This window comes from Amblyomma maculatum, chromosome 2 (assembly GCF_055883805.1).
Source record: "Amblyomma maculatum isolate TAMU_Amacu chromosome 2, ASM5588380v1, whole genome shotgun sequence".
NCBI lineage: Eukaryota > Metazoa > Arthropoda > Arachnida > Ixodida > Ixodidae > Amblyomma > Amblyomma maculatum.
This window is the reverse complement of record NC_139345.1, coordinates 61,095,779-61,114,265: the sequence shown is the minus strand read 5'-3', so window position 1 is coordinate 61,114,265 and position 18,487 is coordinate 61,095,779. Positions and strand designations below refer to the sequence as shown.

At 43.3% G+C, this 18,487-nt stretch overlaps 1 protein-coding gene across 2 annotated transcripts in view; it reads left to right on the top strand.

The window, feature by feature from the left end:
* The window catches only part of LRP1 (LDL receptor protein 1), a 127,814-nt gene that overhangs the window by 17,159 nt on the left and 92,168 nt on the right, over positions 1 to 18,487 (top strand). For both annotated transcript variants that reach the window (XM_084594272.1, XM_084594271.1), the window contains 13 exons: positions 660 to 834; positions 1,339 to 1,470; positions 2,422 to 2,685; positions 3,096 to 3,270; positions 4,310 to 4,541; positions 4,983 to 5,172; positions 6,872 to 6,994; positions 9,165 to 9,317; positions 13,096 to 13,224; positions 14,499 to 14,624; positions 15,983 to 16,213; positions 16,787 to 16,912; positions 17,540 to 17,659. In XM_084594272.1, coding sequence (XP_084450398.1) covers positions 660 to 834; positions 1,339 to 1,470; positions 2,422 to 2,685; positions 3,096 to 3,270; positions 4,310 to 4,541; positions 4,983 to 5,172; positions 6,872 to 6,994; positions 9,165 to 9,317; positions 13,096 to 13,224; positions 14,499 to 14,624; positions 15,983 to 16,213; positions 16,787 to 16,912; positions 17,540 to 17,659 — 2,176 coding nt within the window. The remainder of the gene's footprint in view (positions 1 to 659; positions 835 to 1,338; positions 1,471 to 2,421; positions 2,686 to 3,095; positions 3,271 to 4,309; positions 4,542 to 4,982; positions 5,173 to 6,871; positions 6,995 to 9,164; positions 9,318 to 13,095; positions 13,225 to 14,498; positions 14,625 to 15,982; positions 16,214 to 16,786; positions 16,913 to 17,539; positions 17,660 to 18,487) is intronic.

Below are 18,487 nucleotides of genomic sequence, written 5' to 3'. Positions count from 1 at the left end.
CCGTTTTGTGAATTAGGTCTTTTCAACAGTGCGCGCAAAGCGAGGCACCTGCCGAAACCGGGAAAAAGGCGTCATTCTCATTCCGGCTTCATCTCAAAGGCACTCGACCATTGTGCAGCTGTTCATCAAATAAAATTACCTTGATGCAAATGGTTTTCAGCAGTCGTTTCAGGCACATTTGATAATTCAAGCTTTCGGTTAAATCAGATATTTCTTTTTTCGGTTCTCCGAAGGCTGAATCAACAAGAATTTACTGTATTCAGAAGTGAATGACAGCTATACACAGTTGCATGCGAATTCTTCCTGTACAAGAAACCGGTATACAGAATCGTGTGTAAAACTTACACTATATTTTAGAAATTTCTGCACTTCTGTGCAAATACAGTTGAATTTTATTTGCAAATACCTTGTGAATTTTGAAATAAGCATGAACAACGTTAGCTATTTTTAATTTTCAACTTTTTTTTCACTGTCGAGGTATTTTATATTCAGAGGCTTTTTTTTTCACCTATATTCATATTTGAAAACTTAAATATATGCACACCCCCTGCTGCATTTTTGCATAAATTGTGAACCTCACTGAGTAACATGCACAGACTAAGTGCTGATGTGTGCGCTGAACCCTCGCATGCAAATTGTGTTGTTATTGTCGGCTGCAGATGCGCAACCTCTACGGCATTACGGTGTTTGAGAACTACCTGTATGTCACCAGCTGGCACAGCAATTCTGTGGTGGCTGTGCACAAGTACAACCAGAGTGACATTCGCACGGTCAAGGCCAACCTGACAAGGCCATTCTCCATCCACGTTTATCACCGCCAGCGAAAACCGTACCGTGAGTGGTCACCCATAGTTTCTTGCTCTTGGGCATAGACATGAATGCTCTGCTTAAAGAACCTCTGAGTGTAATTTTAGAAATTATTATAATTGCTGTTATAATTAATTTGAATATAATTAATTATATCAAATTTGCCTCCAGCGACCATGTGTCCACGTGTGTACGAGCTGACGTGTGGCTCTACATTCTTAGGGCACCAAGGGGAAAGGGTCTGGAAGGGGGGAAGGGGGCTGTTCTCAGACCCTACTTTGTGCATCATAGTACTGTGCCATAGCATTGTTTTAATTGTAAGCTTGTACGTAAGGATAACATGTTTCTTTGTTAGTTTTTCCTTTCGTGTCTGCTGGCTTGAAAAACCAACTTATATTACACCTCCCATCTGCCTACAAATGAAATGCTAATGGGACAGTCCTAGGCATGGAAATGATGAAGTGTAAGGCCAAAGCCATTTTGAAGTAAACAGGGACAGCAATCTTTCGGTATTTATCTCTTTGTCTTCAGGAGATCACCCCTGCAGTCAGAACAACGGCGATTGTGAGCACCTGTGCATACCTTCAACCTCAAAAGGGAGCCTGACAGCTCAGTGCATCTGCCGCCCTGGTTTCCGTCTGGTAGAGCAGGGGCGGTGCGTTGGTAAGCATTGCTGGTCAAGATGATAGCCTTTTACGTTGTAAGGGGAAAGTGGCATGCTCAGAGGCCGCTCTCTGTGTAGTTGTTTGGGAACAGCTGGGTATGGCATGATAGCACATGCATTTGTGTACTAAGAAATCACCATCATCGTTGCTGTTGTCACTGCAGGCTTCAACATAATTTGCTATTGAGGAAAACCGTCTTGAGAATGGATGATAAATGAGCCATGAGCAAACCTTGCTTGGTCCAACCAACATTATCATGGAAAGGCGAATAGCCGCGTCACGAAAAAAGGGAAAATACAAAAGGCATCTGTGCAATGTTAGGGCAAGTTAAAAATCCCTAGGTGGTTGAAAATTCAGTAGAATTTGCTTATTTCTTGCAGTACTTGAAGTGCTTAGAATATTTATGAAGTCCGGGGTTTGATGGAAGCTCATCTGGTCGAGAACATTCATGGCGGAAAAACAGGTGCCTACCAGTTGAAACAAAACAACGTTCTGGCCTCATTATGGGAGCCTTGTTCCCAATAAGGCCCTCTTAGCTGGGCTGGAATAACTCTGTTTAGAACATCTATTTGGGCAATATGCATATGCATAACACTTGTATAAACTTATTGTTTACCACATACATCAGCTCTCATGAGGAACGCTGTTGTCTTATCATTGAGAAAGGGGACAGAAGTGCTGCTTGGCACTAGCCATATTTTTTAAACTTTCTTTTATTAGCAGACATTTGTGGTTAAGTTACTAGATGAAACTAATTATGTTATCACAAGGTAGGTAAACCAGAGCTGTTAAAAGTCGGAACTAGACTGAACCTCAGCAATGTGAAAGTCCATCCGTTTTACTCTCAGTAATGTGGCAGCATGCCACCACTTGAAATGTCCTTGAGGAAGCTTCATTTTCTTCTCCGCACGTCCTTAACTTAGTGTTTCTCTGTGTGCCTGCATTTCAGCCGAAGCTCCATCGCAGTTCTTGCTGTACGCACGAGGACGCCCCGGTGCAGTGAAGGGCATTTCGACAAGTGACGACTTTCCCGAAACTAGTGTGGCCCCACTGCTGCGGCGAGAAGTGATGGCTCCAATCCGTTCCCTGAGCCGCCCAACTGCGCTGGATTACGATGCCAGGACACGCACCGTCTACTATTCGGACGCCCAGCAGTTTGTGATTGAACGTCAGGGGCTGGATGGCTCCAGGCGAGAAGTTTTCACGTCAAAAGGTGATTAACCACTCACTTTCGATTGCTCGCTGCATCTCTCTCAGCTGCTCCTTGAAAAAACCAGCAATAAAGAAAGCGCTGTAAGTTGTTCAGAATAGAACAGTCATGATAATTTAATTTTTTTTTTTAATTTAGGACTTTAGGATGGTATTGATTCAAGAGTGAAAGCATGGCTTATTTTATTGTAAGCTTACTATAAATTGTTTTAAGTGTACATCTATGTTATGCGTTTTAGCTTTGAATTGTGCACTATGATGTCTGCATCTTTTTCATTTTTCTTTTCTTTGATGGGGCGTCAGTGTATGGGAAACCTAGCAAGTGTGCCCTCCGTTTCTAACATTTCATAGCAGTTAGCAATCTAAAATCAATGCTACAATGCTACTCTCATTTTCTGATCTTTTTGTGGCTAGGCCTGAACAACTGTGAAGGGCTGGCCGTGGACTGGGCTGGCCGCAACCTGTACTGGACGGATGAAGGCCACCTGGGCATCTGTGTGGCACGGCTGGACAATGCCACATTGCGCCGGCAGCTGGTCTCTCTCAATATGTCCCATCCTAGGGCCATTGTGGTGGACCCCAAGAGGGGGTAAGGTGTCGCATTCATTGATTGTATTGGAACATTTGCATTTAGTGGGCTTCCAAGAATAAAGTGAAAGAAACGTAATTGATATCAATGCTTATGACAGAAAAGTCTGCTGCAGGCAAACTAAATTAGTTTGTACCAAAGCTATGAGCCCCAGGTTCATAGCTCTAGTGGAAAGCCCCTTATTAACCTTGTCTGTCCTCTTAGCATAATTTAATTATAGATGCTGAAATTTAGGCACTTAGTCATTTTTCCTTCGGGAATTGACTATAGTGTTGCCTGTGTTGTCAGGAACAGAACTTGGGAACCCTTTGCTGAGAAGCATGGGTGATGGGTTTGATGCTGTATGTTCATGGATTGTGGGTAAACATTGCAATTTTGAACTTTATGAGTAGACAGTTAGAATCTGGTATTAACATTATCACATCTTCTGTCTTGCAATCTAGAAGGGCAAACATAGGACTACCACTTGGACATGGTTCAGGCTTTCTAGCTCTCGTTGTTGGCGCAATCGCACTCAATTGGTATTTGATATTTATCTAAATGCACTACAAGCAGAACACAAATTCACTGATATACCTATGCAAGGGATCACATATTTTCAAAAGTGAGTGCTTTTAAAAAATGCTATGATGTTGGGTGTGCAGGTGAATTTAGGACCTTATAGACCTTATAGCCTTTATTCATAACTTATTTAATGTTTAAAAAAAAAAAACTCAAATTATACTTTGACCAGCAAAATTGCGGTGCGAATCTTTTCGAATAGCAACCGTTGTTTACAGCCTATTCGTTATTTACAATACTCACTCACCTCCAGTGAATAACATGGCTTTTATTTAAGACAGTATGAAGTTTGTTGTGCAGAAATTAGTCTTGTTCAACAACAATGTCCTTTTTTTTCTTTTTAAGGAACAATCTGGTACAAAGGTATCATGGTTCTGTCTACTGTGCAGAGGCATTTACTCGGGAGTGTTCAGTGGCTAGTCTCATTAAAGAAGATTACAAAGAACTCATTCAATCAACCAGTAATGTACTCTTTCAGGTACATGTACTGGTCGGACTGGTCGACAGAGCCATACCCACCAGGAGACGGTCGTGGTGGGGGAAAAATTGAGAGGGCCTACATGGATGGCTCACACAGGGAGGTGTTTGTCTCACAAGACCTGCATTGGCCAAATGGTCTGAGCATAGACTATGCCAATCGCCAGCTGTACTGGTGCGATGTCTACTTCCACCGCATTGAGCGCATTGGTCTCGACGGAAAGGGCCGCGAGGTGAGTTGCGACTCGACTCGCAGAAGGCTTCCTTGATGTGTTGCGTTTCCTGCTTTATTGTCCTGCTTTTCTCTTTTTGGTGTATATTTTATCATCCCTCGCTTTTTCTGCCTGACAATCTTCAGTTTTTCAGAATTTTGTGTTGTAGCTTGGGAACCTTCTGACAGTAATTGTGTCGAGTGTTTTAAAACAGAAAGTGAGTTTTGTGCTGTGCTTGAAAATCAGACTTTTAAAATTCAGAGTTTGCAGGCTTTAGTCTTGCTCTACGTTGTGAACATCCTCCAATTTTTAGTTTGTTTCAATATCGACAGCCAAAAAAAATTCCCGTGGAAGTTTTATGCTGCCTGAGTTAAGACATGTTACTGAAGCCCTGCCAAAATAGTATGTTGGTCACACTGCCTTGAACCAACAACTGCTTGCCTTTTCTTTTCAAATTCTCAGGTTCTGGTTGAGGGAGAGCATCTGGACCACCCATACGGTCTGGCCCACTTTGGAAACTACATCTACTGGACTGAGTTCCAGAAAGGCCACATCCTTCGGTTTGACACGGCCACAAAGAACATCACAAGACTCAAGACAGAAAACCCTCCCCTTTTTGAGCTGCGGTTTTTTGATGAGACATCTCAGTCAAGTGAGCACATTTGTACTTCTTACGACTGCCGGTTGTGCTAGGTTCTATCATTTCTGACCAGCAAAAAAAAAGAAAAGGAAAGAAAGCACAGTTGTCTCTCAAAACCAAAAAACTAGCACTACAGTCGCCAACCGTGTTTTCGGACTCGTGGGGACTCGGAAAACGGTCCGAATAATCGAACAGTCTGAAAAATCCATGAACTTTAAAAGAATCACCACTCTGCGAAACATCAGCTTTACAAATCACGAAGTTCACCGCCCCTAATGGTTCGTTTGTATGTCAGTAATTGGGAGTTGTAGTCATTTATAGCAAAGCATGATCTGCTTTTGCTCGCTGCCCATGCGCACACGCTAGTGCGACCCGATATGACGGGAGCAGCCGCTAGTGCATGCGCACTGATTGATATCCCAGTAATATGCGTTGTGGGGCTAGTTGGTTCATACTCAGATAGGTTTTATGCGCATAAAACCTATCATAAAGCCTGTCTTTTTGTGTCGTCTTTTTGTGCGCGTAAAACCTATCTGTGCACTGATTGATGCCAATGCAGCAGGCAAGTGTGCCACTGGGAAGCATGCAACCCTCTCAAAACAGTCACCGCATGCGCTGTGGTGCCCCGTGCTAAGCTGTAACTACTACAGCCCTCCAGTTCGAACATATTGGCCAGTCATGCTTTTGTCATGTCCATGCCACTTCACGACATACCGTGACGCAACTAGAGGTCATGCTCATGCTGCGAACGAATGCACACGTTTAACATTCAGTTTTTAGGGTTAACGATGGTAGCGACTAGAGCAAGGGGGAATTGACGGGAAAAAAAGCGATTCCACAAAACCAATTGTTTATGACAATATGCCCCCCCCCCCCCCCCCCCCCGATCGATGTCATGCCAAAAAAATGAGCCTTCGGCCAAATTAACAATCTCTTTTGTATTGCTGGTGCCAAATTTGGTTCGAAAAATAGAATTTTGGCCACCACAGAGCCTGAAATGTTGGTCGTGAAAATTTACACGTTCCTGTGGGGGGCATGATGGTTCCTGAATGAAGTCCGAAATATTGCGCAAGTCCGAATTAATGGAGTCCAAAAAAATCGGCCAGCTACTGTATGTGTACTTTTGTATTTGAGACTATATTGTTGCCAATCACTTGTAGTAAGCAAGAATGCTTTTTGCGTGCTACTAGGTATATATTAAATAATTTTACATAATTTTACATACATAGGTATGTGTTTCAGGCAGTATTGCTATCAGTCATGTGGAGCAAGGGGGAATATTTCCTACTTGCATGGGAATAACAAAATTTGGAGAGCAGCAGATTTGGTAATCGTGTTGTTTTATTTTTTCATGTTGCTAAAGCTAACTGGTTTGTAGTGGAGCTACAGAGCACATTCTTATGCTTCTATTTAGCTGGGTATCGATCACTAGGACGGCAGTTCTCTGTGACATTGCGCTAATTTTAGTTTTCTTACTTGCGAATAAATTTCTTCTTTGAAACTTTTCACCTAACTTTGATAACCTTCAGGGATTTGTTGCGTTATCTTATTAGTATCTTGCTTAGGAACATTAATTGAAAATTTCAGCCCCACTAATTTAGAAGCACTTCACCATTGGTTTTATGGCTACTTGTATCTTCGATGTCTAACCATTGTGTCTCTCTCCTGACAGTGGACAATTTTTTTGTTTTTCTCCCTACTGAATCCACAGCTGGCAGCAGTTGCAGCAGTGACAACGGTGGCTGCTCACAGCTGTGCTTGTCAATTCCCGAGGGTCACTCGTGCGCTTGTGGCGATGGGTACTACCTGGCACCGGACAACACGACATGTCTCCGTAAGGCTGTTCGCTTCCTTGTTGCTGGCAGCACAAAGTGATGCTCGTGTTGCACTGTTTTCTGCCCACCGGCATCCGTTTGGGAGAGTTCTCACCATAACGAAGGGCTTAGCTGAAACCTGCCTGTGTGGTCTCTTAAGCCAGTATGTCATCATTGATGCTCGGGCTTAAACCGTTCAGACTAGGCCCAGATTTGAGGTTAGAACTGCCACTCATTTGCAGAAAAAAACAGTTGGAAAGACACGCTTTTTGCGCGGATCTGTTTGCATAGCTTCACTAGCATTGCTTCTGAAATGATAAGCAGGGGTCAGGTGATGCCTCAAAGAGCACAATCAGCCAAAACGATCTTCTTTTTATTGCTTCATTTCTGTGGTTTTGTATTTGAGACAAGCCGTCTCTTTAAAGCTCGGTGGTTCACTAGCTGTGTTGATTAAACTCAAATTATTTTGAAATTGATTAGCCTTTCATGAAAAAGAAAATACACAGGCATGTTATGGAAAGGAGTATAGACACCAAATTTTTGGTGGCATTTTTCTTCTTCTTAATGATGCGTAGGGCACTGCCGTATATGGATTGCCACGTGGTTTTCGCCTGCGACTGCTAAATAGTTTTTTAATTAATTTTTTTTTTCTCACCAGTTTCGGTTTCAGCAGCCGAGATATAGCCGTGACGTCACAATAAAGTCTAGGTTATGTGGGGCGTCAAAAACAGTGACACAATAGCTAATTCTTCACTTGTTCCGATTCCTGTTCATGATGCAAGCCGCCTTTAACGTTGTAGTGAATTCAAACAGCAGAGGAACCATTATGTCACTGTTTTTTTTTTTTCATCCCTCACACAACCTAGACTTGACGTCACAGCCATCGCTTGGCTGTTGAAACCGAAACAAGTGAGAAAAGAAATTCGATCATAAATTATTCAGTGGTCGTAGGTGGATATCATGCAGTGATCCATGCACAGTAATTTATTTAGTTATTTATTTATTCATACTGTTAACGCTCTATATGATGGTCATTACAGGGAGGGAAACATATACAAATACAAGTGCAATTTTCTTCGCTAAAGTACACTCTATAGAACAGAATTAAGGTTGCAATACCTCACTGTGATATTTTCATGGGCAACGCGTTAGAGGACATGTAACATAGTGTTGTTTATTAACTTTTACTTTATTATTCATTATCAGAAAAAAGTTTCAATTTCTGCTTTGTTGTTCTTATTTCTAGTGATTCTAACTGACACTGTTTTAGCATTTTTGTGACTGAGTCAGTGCGGCGGTATTTAGAACATATAAACCTTGCCGAAATCCTTTGCCATCTTTTCAGTTTTTGTTTTAAACCTTTTTGATGTGGACTCCACACTGCACTTGTATACTCTACGATTACACGTCATTACGAAGGATAAATCGTGAACCCAAAAATGAAGTGTCTATGCTCGTTTAAACTGTGCTTCATTTTAGAGTGTAGCTCTTAAGCTCTGGTATTGAGTGTCGGTGGCAGTGCCGGCATAACCAACAGAATGAATGAGAAGCACACACAGCTAAAGGAACGTGAGGAGGAAAGTAAGGGAGGAGAGGGTATGTCAAGAGCGCAGGCAGAAAATTGAAGGGGAAGTAAATGGCGAGAGCCAAGAGAGTGCAATGAAGAACATGAAGGAGGAGGGTAAGGTAAGAGTGGTGGGATGTGATGCACTCCTTCAGCTCACTCTGCAATAACTGCTGTGAAACACTCTGCCTGCGACCAAAAGCAATGTGAAGCACCACTGCCATTCCATGCGCAGTTGTCTGTGGTTAAAGTATCTAAACTGCAGTGCTTGAATTTTGCATCACAAAGTGTCATAATTGCCTAGTGATCATTTTTTTTCTTTTGAGCTTTGCAAAATTTTGTGCAGTGTTTTTGGTATTTAGTGTTCAATTCGGTATTTTTTCTCATTATTCAGCACTTTTCAGACATGACTGAAGTTTAATTATATTCATGCATATGTTCATTTTTGCAAATTTTTCTTTCTTTATTTCTTTTTTCTGTGGTAGCAGCCCTGTCACGATCTGTAGGTTGTCTGTAAAATGCATTTTTGTTACCAGCTGATATAGTCAGTGAGATAAAACATATTTGTTAGCTGTGTCCCTTTCTTTGGTTCTGGTAACTTTTGTTTGTGAACTTTTGCGTTTTAGGGTCTGCAAACTACACGGAGCCTTCGCGATGTCGTGAGGGCGAATTTGAATGCAAGACTAACCAGCGGTGCATCGACAAGCGCTATCTATGTGATGGCGACAATGATTGTGGTGACAACTCAGATGAGGATTCTTCCCCATCCGGAATCTGTGGTGAGCAAATTTTTCAACTTTTAAAGCAATTTAATGTTATGCTTATGTGGCCCTCATATAATTTTTTCTTGGCTTTTTCTACTTATCAAGCAGAACACACTGATCAATGATAACCTTGTGTTGGTGTAATGTACGTTATGGAGTTACTCTTGAAATAACGCTCCTATGGGGGTTTTGACGCGAAAGCCGCCTTCAGCCCCAGCGTGCCAGCCCTAACAGACAGAGCTGTGACCCCCAACCTGCAATGCAAGAAGTCTCCACTGTGGCAGGTTCAGGCCAGAGGGGACAAACACTGATTATGCCGGAGTACACGGCAAGACACAAATAACACTCAGATGCAACCGCCGTAGCGAGCAAATGTCCCGCACGTGTACGGGAGTGAAATAAAACTACCAAATGGGGAAGCACACGCAAGGAGGTGAGAGGAGTGTTTTGCTCACGTGGCGTGGCTACACGTTCACGACCCACAGCGGTGAATGCATACAATGACCGGGCGAGTCGGTGACAGCGGTGGTCTCCTTGGCGGAAAGTCCTGAACCGCGCGCATGCGCGGTCACATACCGAAAAACCAGAGACGCGCTCATCTGTGACGTGAAGATGGGGTCTCCGGCGGGAGGAAAGAGGGAAACCCATGGCGGCGGCGCAGTGGTAAACTGGGAGGCAATTGGGGGTGGCCGGTGTGTCCTCTTCTCACCATCCTCCCTAACAGTGCGCGCATAAATTCACGTGATAATTACGCACGGCCGCGTAGGCAGCAATACTACCAGCGTGCCCTTATGTGCATCATGGCAGAAAGGATAGTAATGTTACTTCTCATGCCATCAGTGTTCGCATGCAAAAGTGCATACGCTACAACGTTGTCCGTCCTCCCATAGAGCGTGGTTACAAAATTACAAGATCATATGGACAGGCGATTCATCTGTATCCCCCCACTCCTTAAAACCCCTGTATGGCTAAGAAGTAACCGTGTTCACTGAGGGATATGCCGAGTAGGGCCAGCTAAATGCCGTTTAACTTTTAACCCATTTAAGAAAGAAGGCCAATATATAAAAAGTTGCAGACGGCCCACAGTCATCGGCGTCACAAGGAGGACAGAAGCAATTATGCATTCCATCGTCCTGTTGTGTAGCTTTCAGCAGGTGTCAGTTGGTGGAACAGCACGCACTTCGCTTGCCTCTTGTTCTTGGTCGCCGATGCAGCCGAGGATGCGCGCAGCAGGATGTTAAGCTGCTCCCGCTAGTGAAGCCGCATCCGCGAGCCTCGAACGGCACCAAGGCAACCCCTTTTTGCTGTGGCTTTCGCTGTAGTAGACGCAGGGGCCTGTTCCACACATTCAGCTCGCCTGCTTTGTGGCCAACCGGAAACCGTATTTTCTGTGTTGCCTGCTTGACGGTGAAAGAAAACTCTAGGTCAAGCAATGCGGCCACTATTTGAACGGCATTGCTTTCAATGCTGCAATGGTTGTAATGTCCGCTGGCTCCCCTCTCATCCAGCTGCAAGGCTGCCTTTTCCCTAGTTACGTTTTGCCATTGATATTATTATTATTTTCTTAATTTACCCCCACTCGGTCTTTTCCAAAGAAGTTGCTCTGTAAGCAAAATGCATTGAATATTGACAGAGCATCTCGTCTATAACCAGCATGAGAAATTACTTCCTCCGCGTTATCCAGAGTTACATCTGCCATGGGCGCAAGTTGTAACAAGGCGTGATACTCAAGCCCCCGCCGTCTCCGCTTGCAGCTCCGTTGTGCAGTTGGTGTGTGCCCGACACAGCAACCATGGCATTGTTGCGAACTTATAGAGTAAGCTCTACCTGTTCGACAACTTCACCATGCACATCCAGTGAAATGACACAACTTCAAGCAAGTCTTAGGGCCGCTCGCATGCTCAGCGATGCACACATCATTCGATATAGCTCATCTCAGCGTGGCGTTACCAACTTCGAAGGACTCATGTGTATCCTTCACGTGGGGAAAACAGTTGCGCAAGGTGCCATCGATGTTTAGCAGGCAGAGATCTAACGCACTCACTGCAGTACAAGCTGTGTTTGAGCGCCCACGTAGGCAGCAATACTACCAGCGTGCCGTTATGTGCATCATGGCAGAAAGGATAGTAATGTTACTTCTCATGCCATCAGCGTTCGCATGCAAAAGTGCATACGCTACAACGTTGTCCGTCCTCCCATAGAGCGTGGTTACAAAATTACAAGATCATAGTGGCTAGCGTCAGGTGCTGCGCTTTCACGGTATTAAAAGTCATGGTGGTTTTGCTTTGTTGCCATTGTGCAATCACCACTGCAGTATTAGAAAAGACTGAAATTCAGTCCTGCTCACTGCCATGTCTAGTCTGCATGTTGGGGGCCGGATACACACAGTCACTCGATTTGTCATACCTCTGGCCCTAAGTTCTGGCATTGAGAATATGGAGGTTACTCTTGAAATAATGCACCGAATTGGGGCTAGACACGGAAGCTGTTTTCTAGCCCCAGCGTGCCAGCCCCAACAGACAGAGCTGTGACCCACAACCCACAATGCGAGAAGTCCCCACTGCGGTGGGTTCGAGCCAGATGACACAAGCACGAGTTGCGTACTCAAGAAGACTTTATTCTGCCCGAGTACAGGGCAAAATACAGCCCTCATACAACCGCCTTAGTGGGTGAACATCTCGCTCGCCTATGGGGGTGAAATAAAAAGCCACCGAAAGGGTGAAGCACACACAAAAAGGAGAGAGGAACGTTCTTCTCTCCACATGGGGTTTCGTGCTCACGGCCTGCAGTGGTCAGTGCGCACGATGACCGGGCGACTCGGTGACGGCGGTGGTCTCCTTGGCGGAAAGTCATAACCGCGCGCATGCACGGTCACCCACCAAAAAATTCGAGACATGCTCATCTCGGACTGTGAAGAGGAGGTCTCTGGGTTATGCCGGGAGGAAAGAGGGAACCTGCAGCGGCATCATAACCTCGCGTGCGTGTGCATAAACGCGTGTGATAATTATGCGTGGCCATTATAAGGGACAGGGTATTCATGTGTATCCCCACAACATCCTTAGAGCGAAAGCACTACTTCACACCGTTAATCCTGACCATGGATCTTTTGTGAAGCCTTTGCTGAGCTCAGGGCAATACGCACGCATGTACACGCATGTGCGCATGCAGAGAGAGAGAAAAACATTGGAGCGGCACAAATTCGAACCCAGGAATTTCTCATGGGAAGCAAGTGCAGAATCTCTTACCTATCGCCACAGACGATCACCTCGCATGTCCGATTGCAACACACTCGCGCTGTGCATTGCATGTCGTTATCTCCATGTCCTACTTGGCTTAATTACATTAAAACTCTACCATCTTTTTTTCTTGTAAACTATATAAAGGTAATGCATTCATGAATAGAGGGATAAATGTGTATATTACTTTTATGCTTCCAGTTTATGTCTGCATGCAAAATTTTCTGCCTGAATGTTCCTTGCAGCTAGAATATAGACAGAGTTTGTGTGAAACATGCCCAAATAATAATAATGAGTTTATATTCAACACCACATAGTACATGATGGCCTGCAGTATAAGCTGCCTCTTGGGCAGCTTGACTAGGCCACAGGCACCCAGCTGCTAACTTTGGCAGCAAAAGCAGTACATCATATTTAGAAAAAGGCAATACATGTATCACGACGCACTGTCGGGAATGTACAGAAGCATCAAATAAGTGACATCTTTCTTATGTGTAATCGTCTTGTTTTTTTTTTTTTTGTTTTTTTTTTCCCTTCTTGTGTGTTTGTGCATGCAGAGAAAGTGACCTGTCAGGAAGACCAGTTCCGGTGTGACACCAATCGATGCATTTCTCTGCACTGGGTCTGCGATGGAGAGCGTGACTGCGTGGATGGCTCGGACGAAGAGCCAACGTCCAAGTGCAGAAGTAAGCAAGCAAGCCGATTGCTGGCCTATGATTTTTCTTCTGATTTCTTGTGGCCTTGTGTGTTGGCTTTTCTTTAATTGAGAAGTCTAAAGCTACAGCTTGCAACGTTCAGTTTTACACAGACTTTCGGGATGATGGAATTGAAAGTCTGCCATAGTTTTTGTGCTGTCTGTTTCCCCATTGTATGTTCCTCTTCAGTATTGGACTGGATGGAAAATTCCAGCTGCATATGCTGTCCCTTATTCTCGTTTCGAGATGCTTAAAAAGCTTACCAACATTAATTGCCTGGCCTTTTTGTGCGATACATCTGGATAGGCTCAGTTTTGCTCGCTCTCTTGTTGTTGTGCAACTTGCCACTGATGTTGTTTAGTCCTTAATATGATTCTTTGCCCACCTTCTTGCCATTGTATGCATTCCTTCAGATGCGGTGTTTTGTGCCTATTCTTGGGCAAACTTTACTCATACAGTGCACGAACTGTTAGTTTGCTTGCCAGACGTGAATGCTTTTGTGTGCTGTTGCCATCTTTAAAACATGGAACAGTTCAGCCTATTGTTGTAGTGTTGGCAATCTGTGCTGCGTAGCCAAGCTTAAATTAATTTCTGTTTTTTTTTTTTTTTTTTTTTTTTTTTTTTGTGGCAATGAACATTATTTAGGTGGGGAAAGATGATACGAACTATTTATCTCACTCTACTAACAAGCTTTGTCTAGGAAGGTCACTTGCACTTTCAATAAAATTTTCTTCTCAAAGACAATTTGGAATGTTGCAAGCTTTGGGACGTGTCAAAGTCAACCATGGTCATTTTTATTGTGTGCATACTGGAATGCATATTATTAATGTAAGGTTAGGTTGGGTGCATCTTCATGTCAGTTGGAAACGAACTAATTTGCTACATTCATATCTCTGTAGCGAACCTTGACACATGTCATTTCACTAGCACTGGCAAGTTGTTTCTTATCATTTGTTCTTATCTCAGTATAGCGCTGTCGGGTACTGGCGCGCATTTATGCGTGAATTACAAAACTAGATAATTTCTTTGGCATGGATCGTGAGAATATTGTGGCTATGAGAAGGTTAGGCCTAGTGCTACAGCATTACACAGCACCGGCGGCACATTCTCGTAAATCATCCTGATGCGTGTACTCTGTGCTCACATTATGGCTCAAATTCATCTTGAAGAATGCGTAGTAATTTTCTGCCCCCTTTTTTTCTTCACGCGGCTCCCCTTTTCTGGCTGAATTGCACCGTGACCATTGTTGTTCTTCAAATGTGCAGACACGACATGCAGTGCATCGCAGTACACTTGCAAGGTGACTGGAAAGTGCATTCCTCATAGCTGGACATGTGACTCTGACCGGGACTGTGGGGAGGGGGACACTTCGGACGAACACGACGCTTGCGGTAAGTGAACTTCTGGAATTTCGCTTTCTCCCTCCTCCTCCTCCTTATTTTATATGGAATGACAGCTGCAGGTCTTACCGACAGCTTCATAGGGTTGCCTAATGGAAAAACTGGCACTGCCGTTGTGGGCACTGCGATTCTTAATCCGTCATTGAAATGTTAGGAAGCGTGAACATTGTATTTACCTAGCTTAGTTTGCTGTTTTTTAATTGCTCTCTTAGTCCACTGGCTTTGGCAATCATTTGCTGAGCCAAGGGTCACAGGACTGAATCTTGTCCGCATAGGCTGCATTGCAGCCGTGGAAGTGTAATGCAGAAATGTTTGTGTGACATTAGTACACTTCACGAGAGCCCCCAGCGCATACCTCATAGCCAGCGTGTACTTTCGAGACGTACAGCTATGCGTGCGAAGCACTTAGCTACTGTGTAACCAGAAAAGTGAACCAAGTTGCAAAACTCTTACTTTTTTGAGGCAAACCTTCATAATGTGCACTGGTAACTTTAGTGTGGGCTACAAAAGGTTTACTTCTTGAAATGTGCTGAAGAATTAAAATAGCTAATTTTAGAGAATTAATCTGTGCACAGTGCGAGCATAGCGTCTTGAATTTCTGTCAAATTTATATAGCTTCATAAATATTTTACAGCTTTGTGAGATACATATCTTTATTTTATTAATTCATTTATTCATTACTGCAAACCTTGTATAGGTCCAGGCAGGGTGGGTGAAAACGTAAAAAACTGCAACATAAACAAAGCTAACAAAGTATGAAAGTGCGGTAAAAGGCAATAAATAGTCATTTCAATAACATACAGTGGGTGCAGAATATGGCATCAGCGAATTGGGATGATGGTGGTGAGTGGGCCTTGACGTTGAAGGTGACAGATAGGGTGAAGGGTTCATTGCTAGATCGTGATTCTAAAGCAAGAATAGAAATTGCAAACATAAATGTTTCTTTCTTTGATCAAGACATTGGACGTCCTGCATTATTTCAGGAAGAGTTTGTGTGGAGAAAACAGAGATGATATTATCTGTGCAGTCAGATTTGTGTTTTTGGCCAAAACAAGTACAAAGGTCATCTTTCCAGTTATTTTTATGGCTGGATTGCTTTTCAACAAACTTGCATAGCAAGTGGTGCCCATCTCTTTCCTCTAAGTAACTTTGACCAACTGTGACCTCAACATGACGTACGTTTGCTTTCTTTGTTACCAGAAAGCAGGCTAACCTTGGGTAAAATTATTCATATGAAACAGTACTTCTTAATACATGCTTATATATGTCTTAATATTGTCCATTCAGATTACACTACAAAACGGGCAAAGCAGTTTTTTAAAATTGGTGACCCCCTTGTGGACATGCAGTGTACCCGGAGTGTGATGTGACCGAGTTCCGGTGCAGCAACCAGCGCTGCATTCCCCTCGAATATGTGTGTGACGTTGACGACGACTGTCGCGATGGCTCTGACGAGAAGGACTGTGCGGCCGTGTCATGCGACCGTGGCCACCGCTGCGGCACCGGTCATTGCATCTGGGATGCCCTTGTCTGCAACGGCATCTGGGACTGCCAGGATGGCTCGGATGAAGCTAACTGCAGTAGGCTGTTTTCTTATCCAGCATTGTCGGTCTTGGAATTTTTCGTCATGCATGCCAGCTGTCGCTCTCTCATTGTCCCCTCATGGTGTGCTTGGCTACCATTAAAGGGAAAAATGGAAATCTTCCTGTGCCTCATAATCAAGCACATGATTGTGTAGTAGTCATAATGTAGGAAAGCGTTAATCGGGTCTGTGCATAGTATATAATTTTTTTCATCATCGGCACTTTCTTATCCCAATGTCTCTCTCTCTTTCTCTTAACTTCGATTCTGCTTGGTAATGATGGTAGAACAGCTAATTTTATAAGCATTGAGGTGCGGTCTAGTTTGTTCACAATGGATTTAAACAGCGCTAGGGATGAGGACAAAAATAGAGGACACACCCACAAAGTGCTGCGTGTGTCCGTCCTCCATCTTTGTCCTTCGCTCTGCTTTTAGATTCATCAACTATAGTTTTGATTTTGATTCATTATCTGTGGGTGCATTAAAATGGATAAACAGAGCAGGGCTGCATCTCTTTTTTTTTTTTACCCTCTTCTTATTCCCTTATCCTTTACTTATTTTTCATCCGATAGCGGGCAGCCACAACAGCAACTGCCACAAAGACCAGTTCAGCTGTGCGGATGGTCAGTGTGTCCCAAAGAGCTGGCACTGTGATGGCAAGTCTGACTGCCTTGACGGGAGCGATGAAAAAGGATGTGGTAAGTGATGCAGCAATCGGTCTTCAAGTCACTGGTGTTCACACTGTAAATCTTTATTTTCTGTGTTGCAAATTTTTGCTTAGTAGTAGAATCCATTAAAAATAAAATGAAATGAAGAAATCAGTTGCCAGCATCTGAAAACTTTGCCCATTATGTCTCATATATCTTAGTTACGGCATGGAATGAAATCTGTTTCCGGAAATAAGAGTAGGAGGACACACCTTTAAATTACCTTCAGGTACTCGCTTTTGAATTGTACTGCTTAAGGATGCAGGCTCTGACTTTTCCTATTGTGTCTGCTTCGGAAGATTTTTGCTTCGCCAAGGAATGCAACCTTAAAATTTAAAGCATGTCATAGTGCTCCCATAACAAGGCACAGGCTGATTTTTCAAATTGTATGCTGAGCCGTGAGGATATAGCAGCTTTCTTACAAAAAAATGTGACACTAGCTCCACAGCCCCCTTGATTGGCATGTTTTGGCTAAGTATGATTCAGCGTAACTACAAAACTGAGGTGCCCTTTATAAGGCTTATTCGTTTCAAACTTTGAGCTCTTATTGTTGTAACTAAAAAGTGCGATCCATGTGCTATTGCTCAGAACAACAATGGAATGACTTTCTTTGTGCAGGCAGTGTCAATTGCTCCTCAAATGAGTTCCTCTGTGAGAACAGGCAGGAGTGCATTCCTGCTCAGTTTGTATGCGACAGTGACCATGACTGTGTGGACAACTCTGATGAAAAAAATTGCAGTGAGTAGAATAGGTTTCTCTTGTTCAGCTTGCTTTATTCGATGTCTTGACTTAATTAATCTGCATTCTGTATTTTTTTGTTTCTAAATATTATGGCCTCTTTTTGTTGCTCTCTGCAACAAAATTTTCTTTCATTTGCCAGGTTTGTCTTTTATCTGAGAATTTTTAGCTCTTTGTGGAAGGCTTTCATTTAGTGGTTTGTGGTAAAGAAAAAGATTATCGCTAAAGTTGGTCAAAAAAATTTATTAGTGCCACTAGGCTGTTACCTGGCCTTTCAATTGTGGCCTCTAAAGGACTAACAATAATGTGATTGCTTACGGGTGTATGCTAATGAGAAAGTAGTAGAACCCCGCTATAGTGAACTTGGATATATTAAAGTGAAACTGAAATCCCTGTTCATCTTCAATAGGTGATGGTATATTTTTTCCCCCTTTATTGTAAAAACATTTTTTATAAAAATCGATTATAGTAAAGTACCTCTCGCTGCGGCGACATACTTCCTACGAGATGACGTCGTGATGCGCGTGCTACCTTGGATTGCCAGGAAACTTCTTTTTAAAAAAAAAGAAAAAAGAAAAAACGTCTACTGAGCATTTTTTTTTTCTTAAATTGGCTTTACCACTAGGCACTCCAGCTATGAGGAGAAGCCAACTTGACAAAAGCCTTGAAGCCATGAGAAAAAGCATGCGGTGCGTAGGAAAAAAAAAACAACTGTAAGGCTGGCTACGAATGTGGAAAGAAGGTGGCACGGTCCATTCAGGAAATTAAATAGAGTAAAGGGGAAGCAAGTAGGGAAGAGAAGAAATGGCCGCACGTTCTCAGCACTGT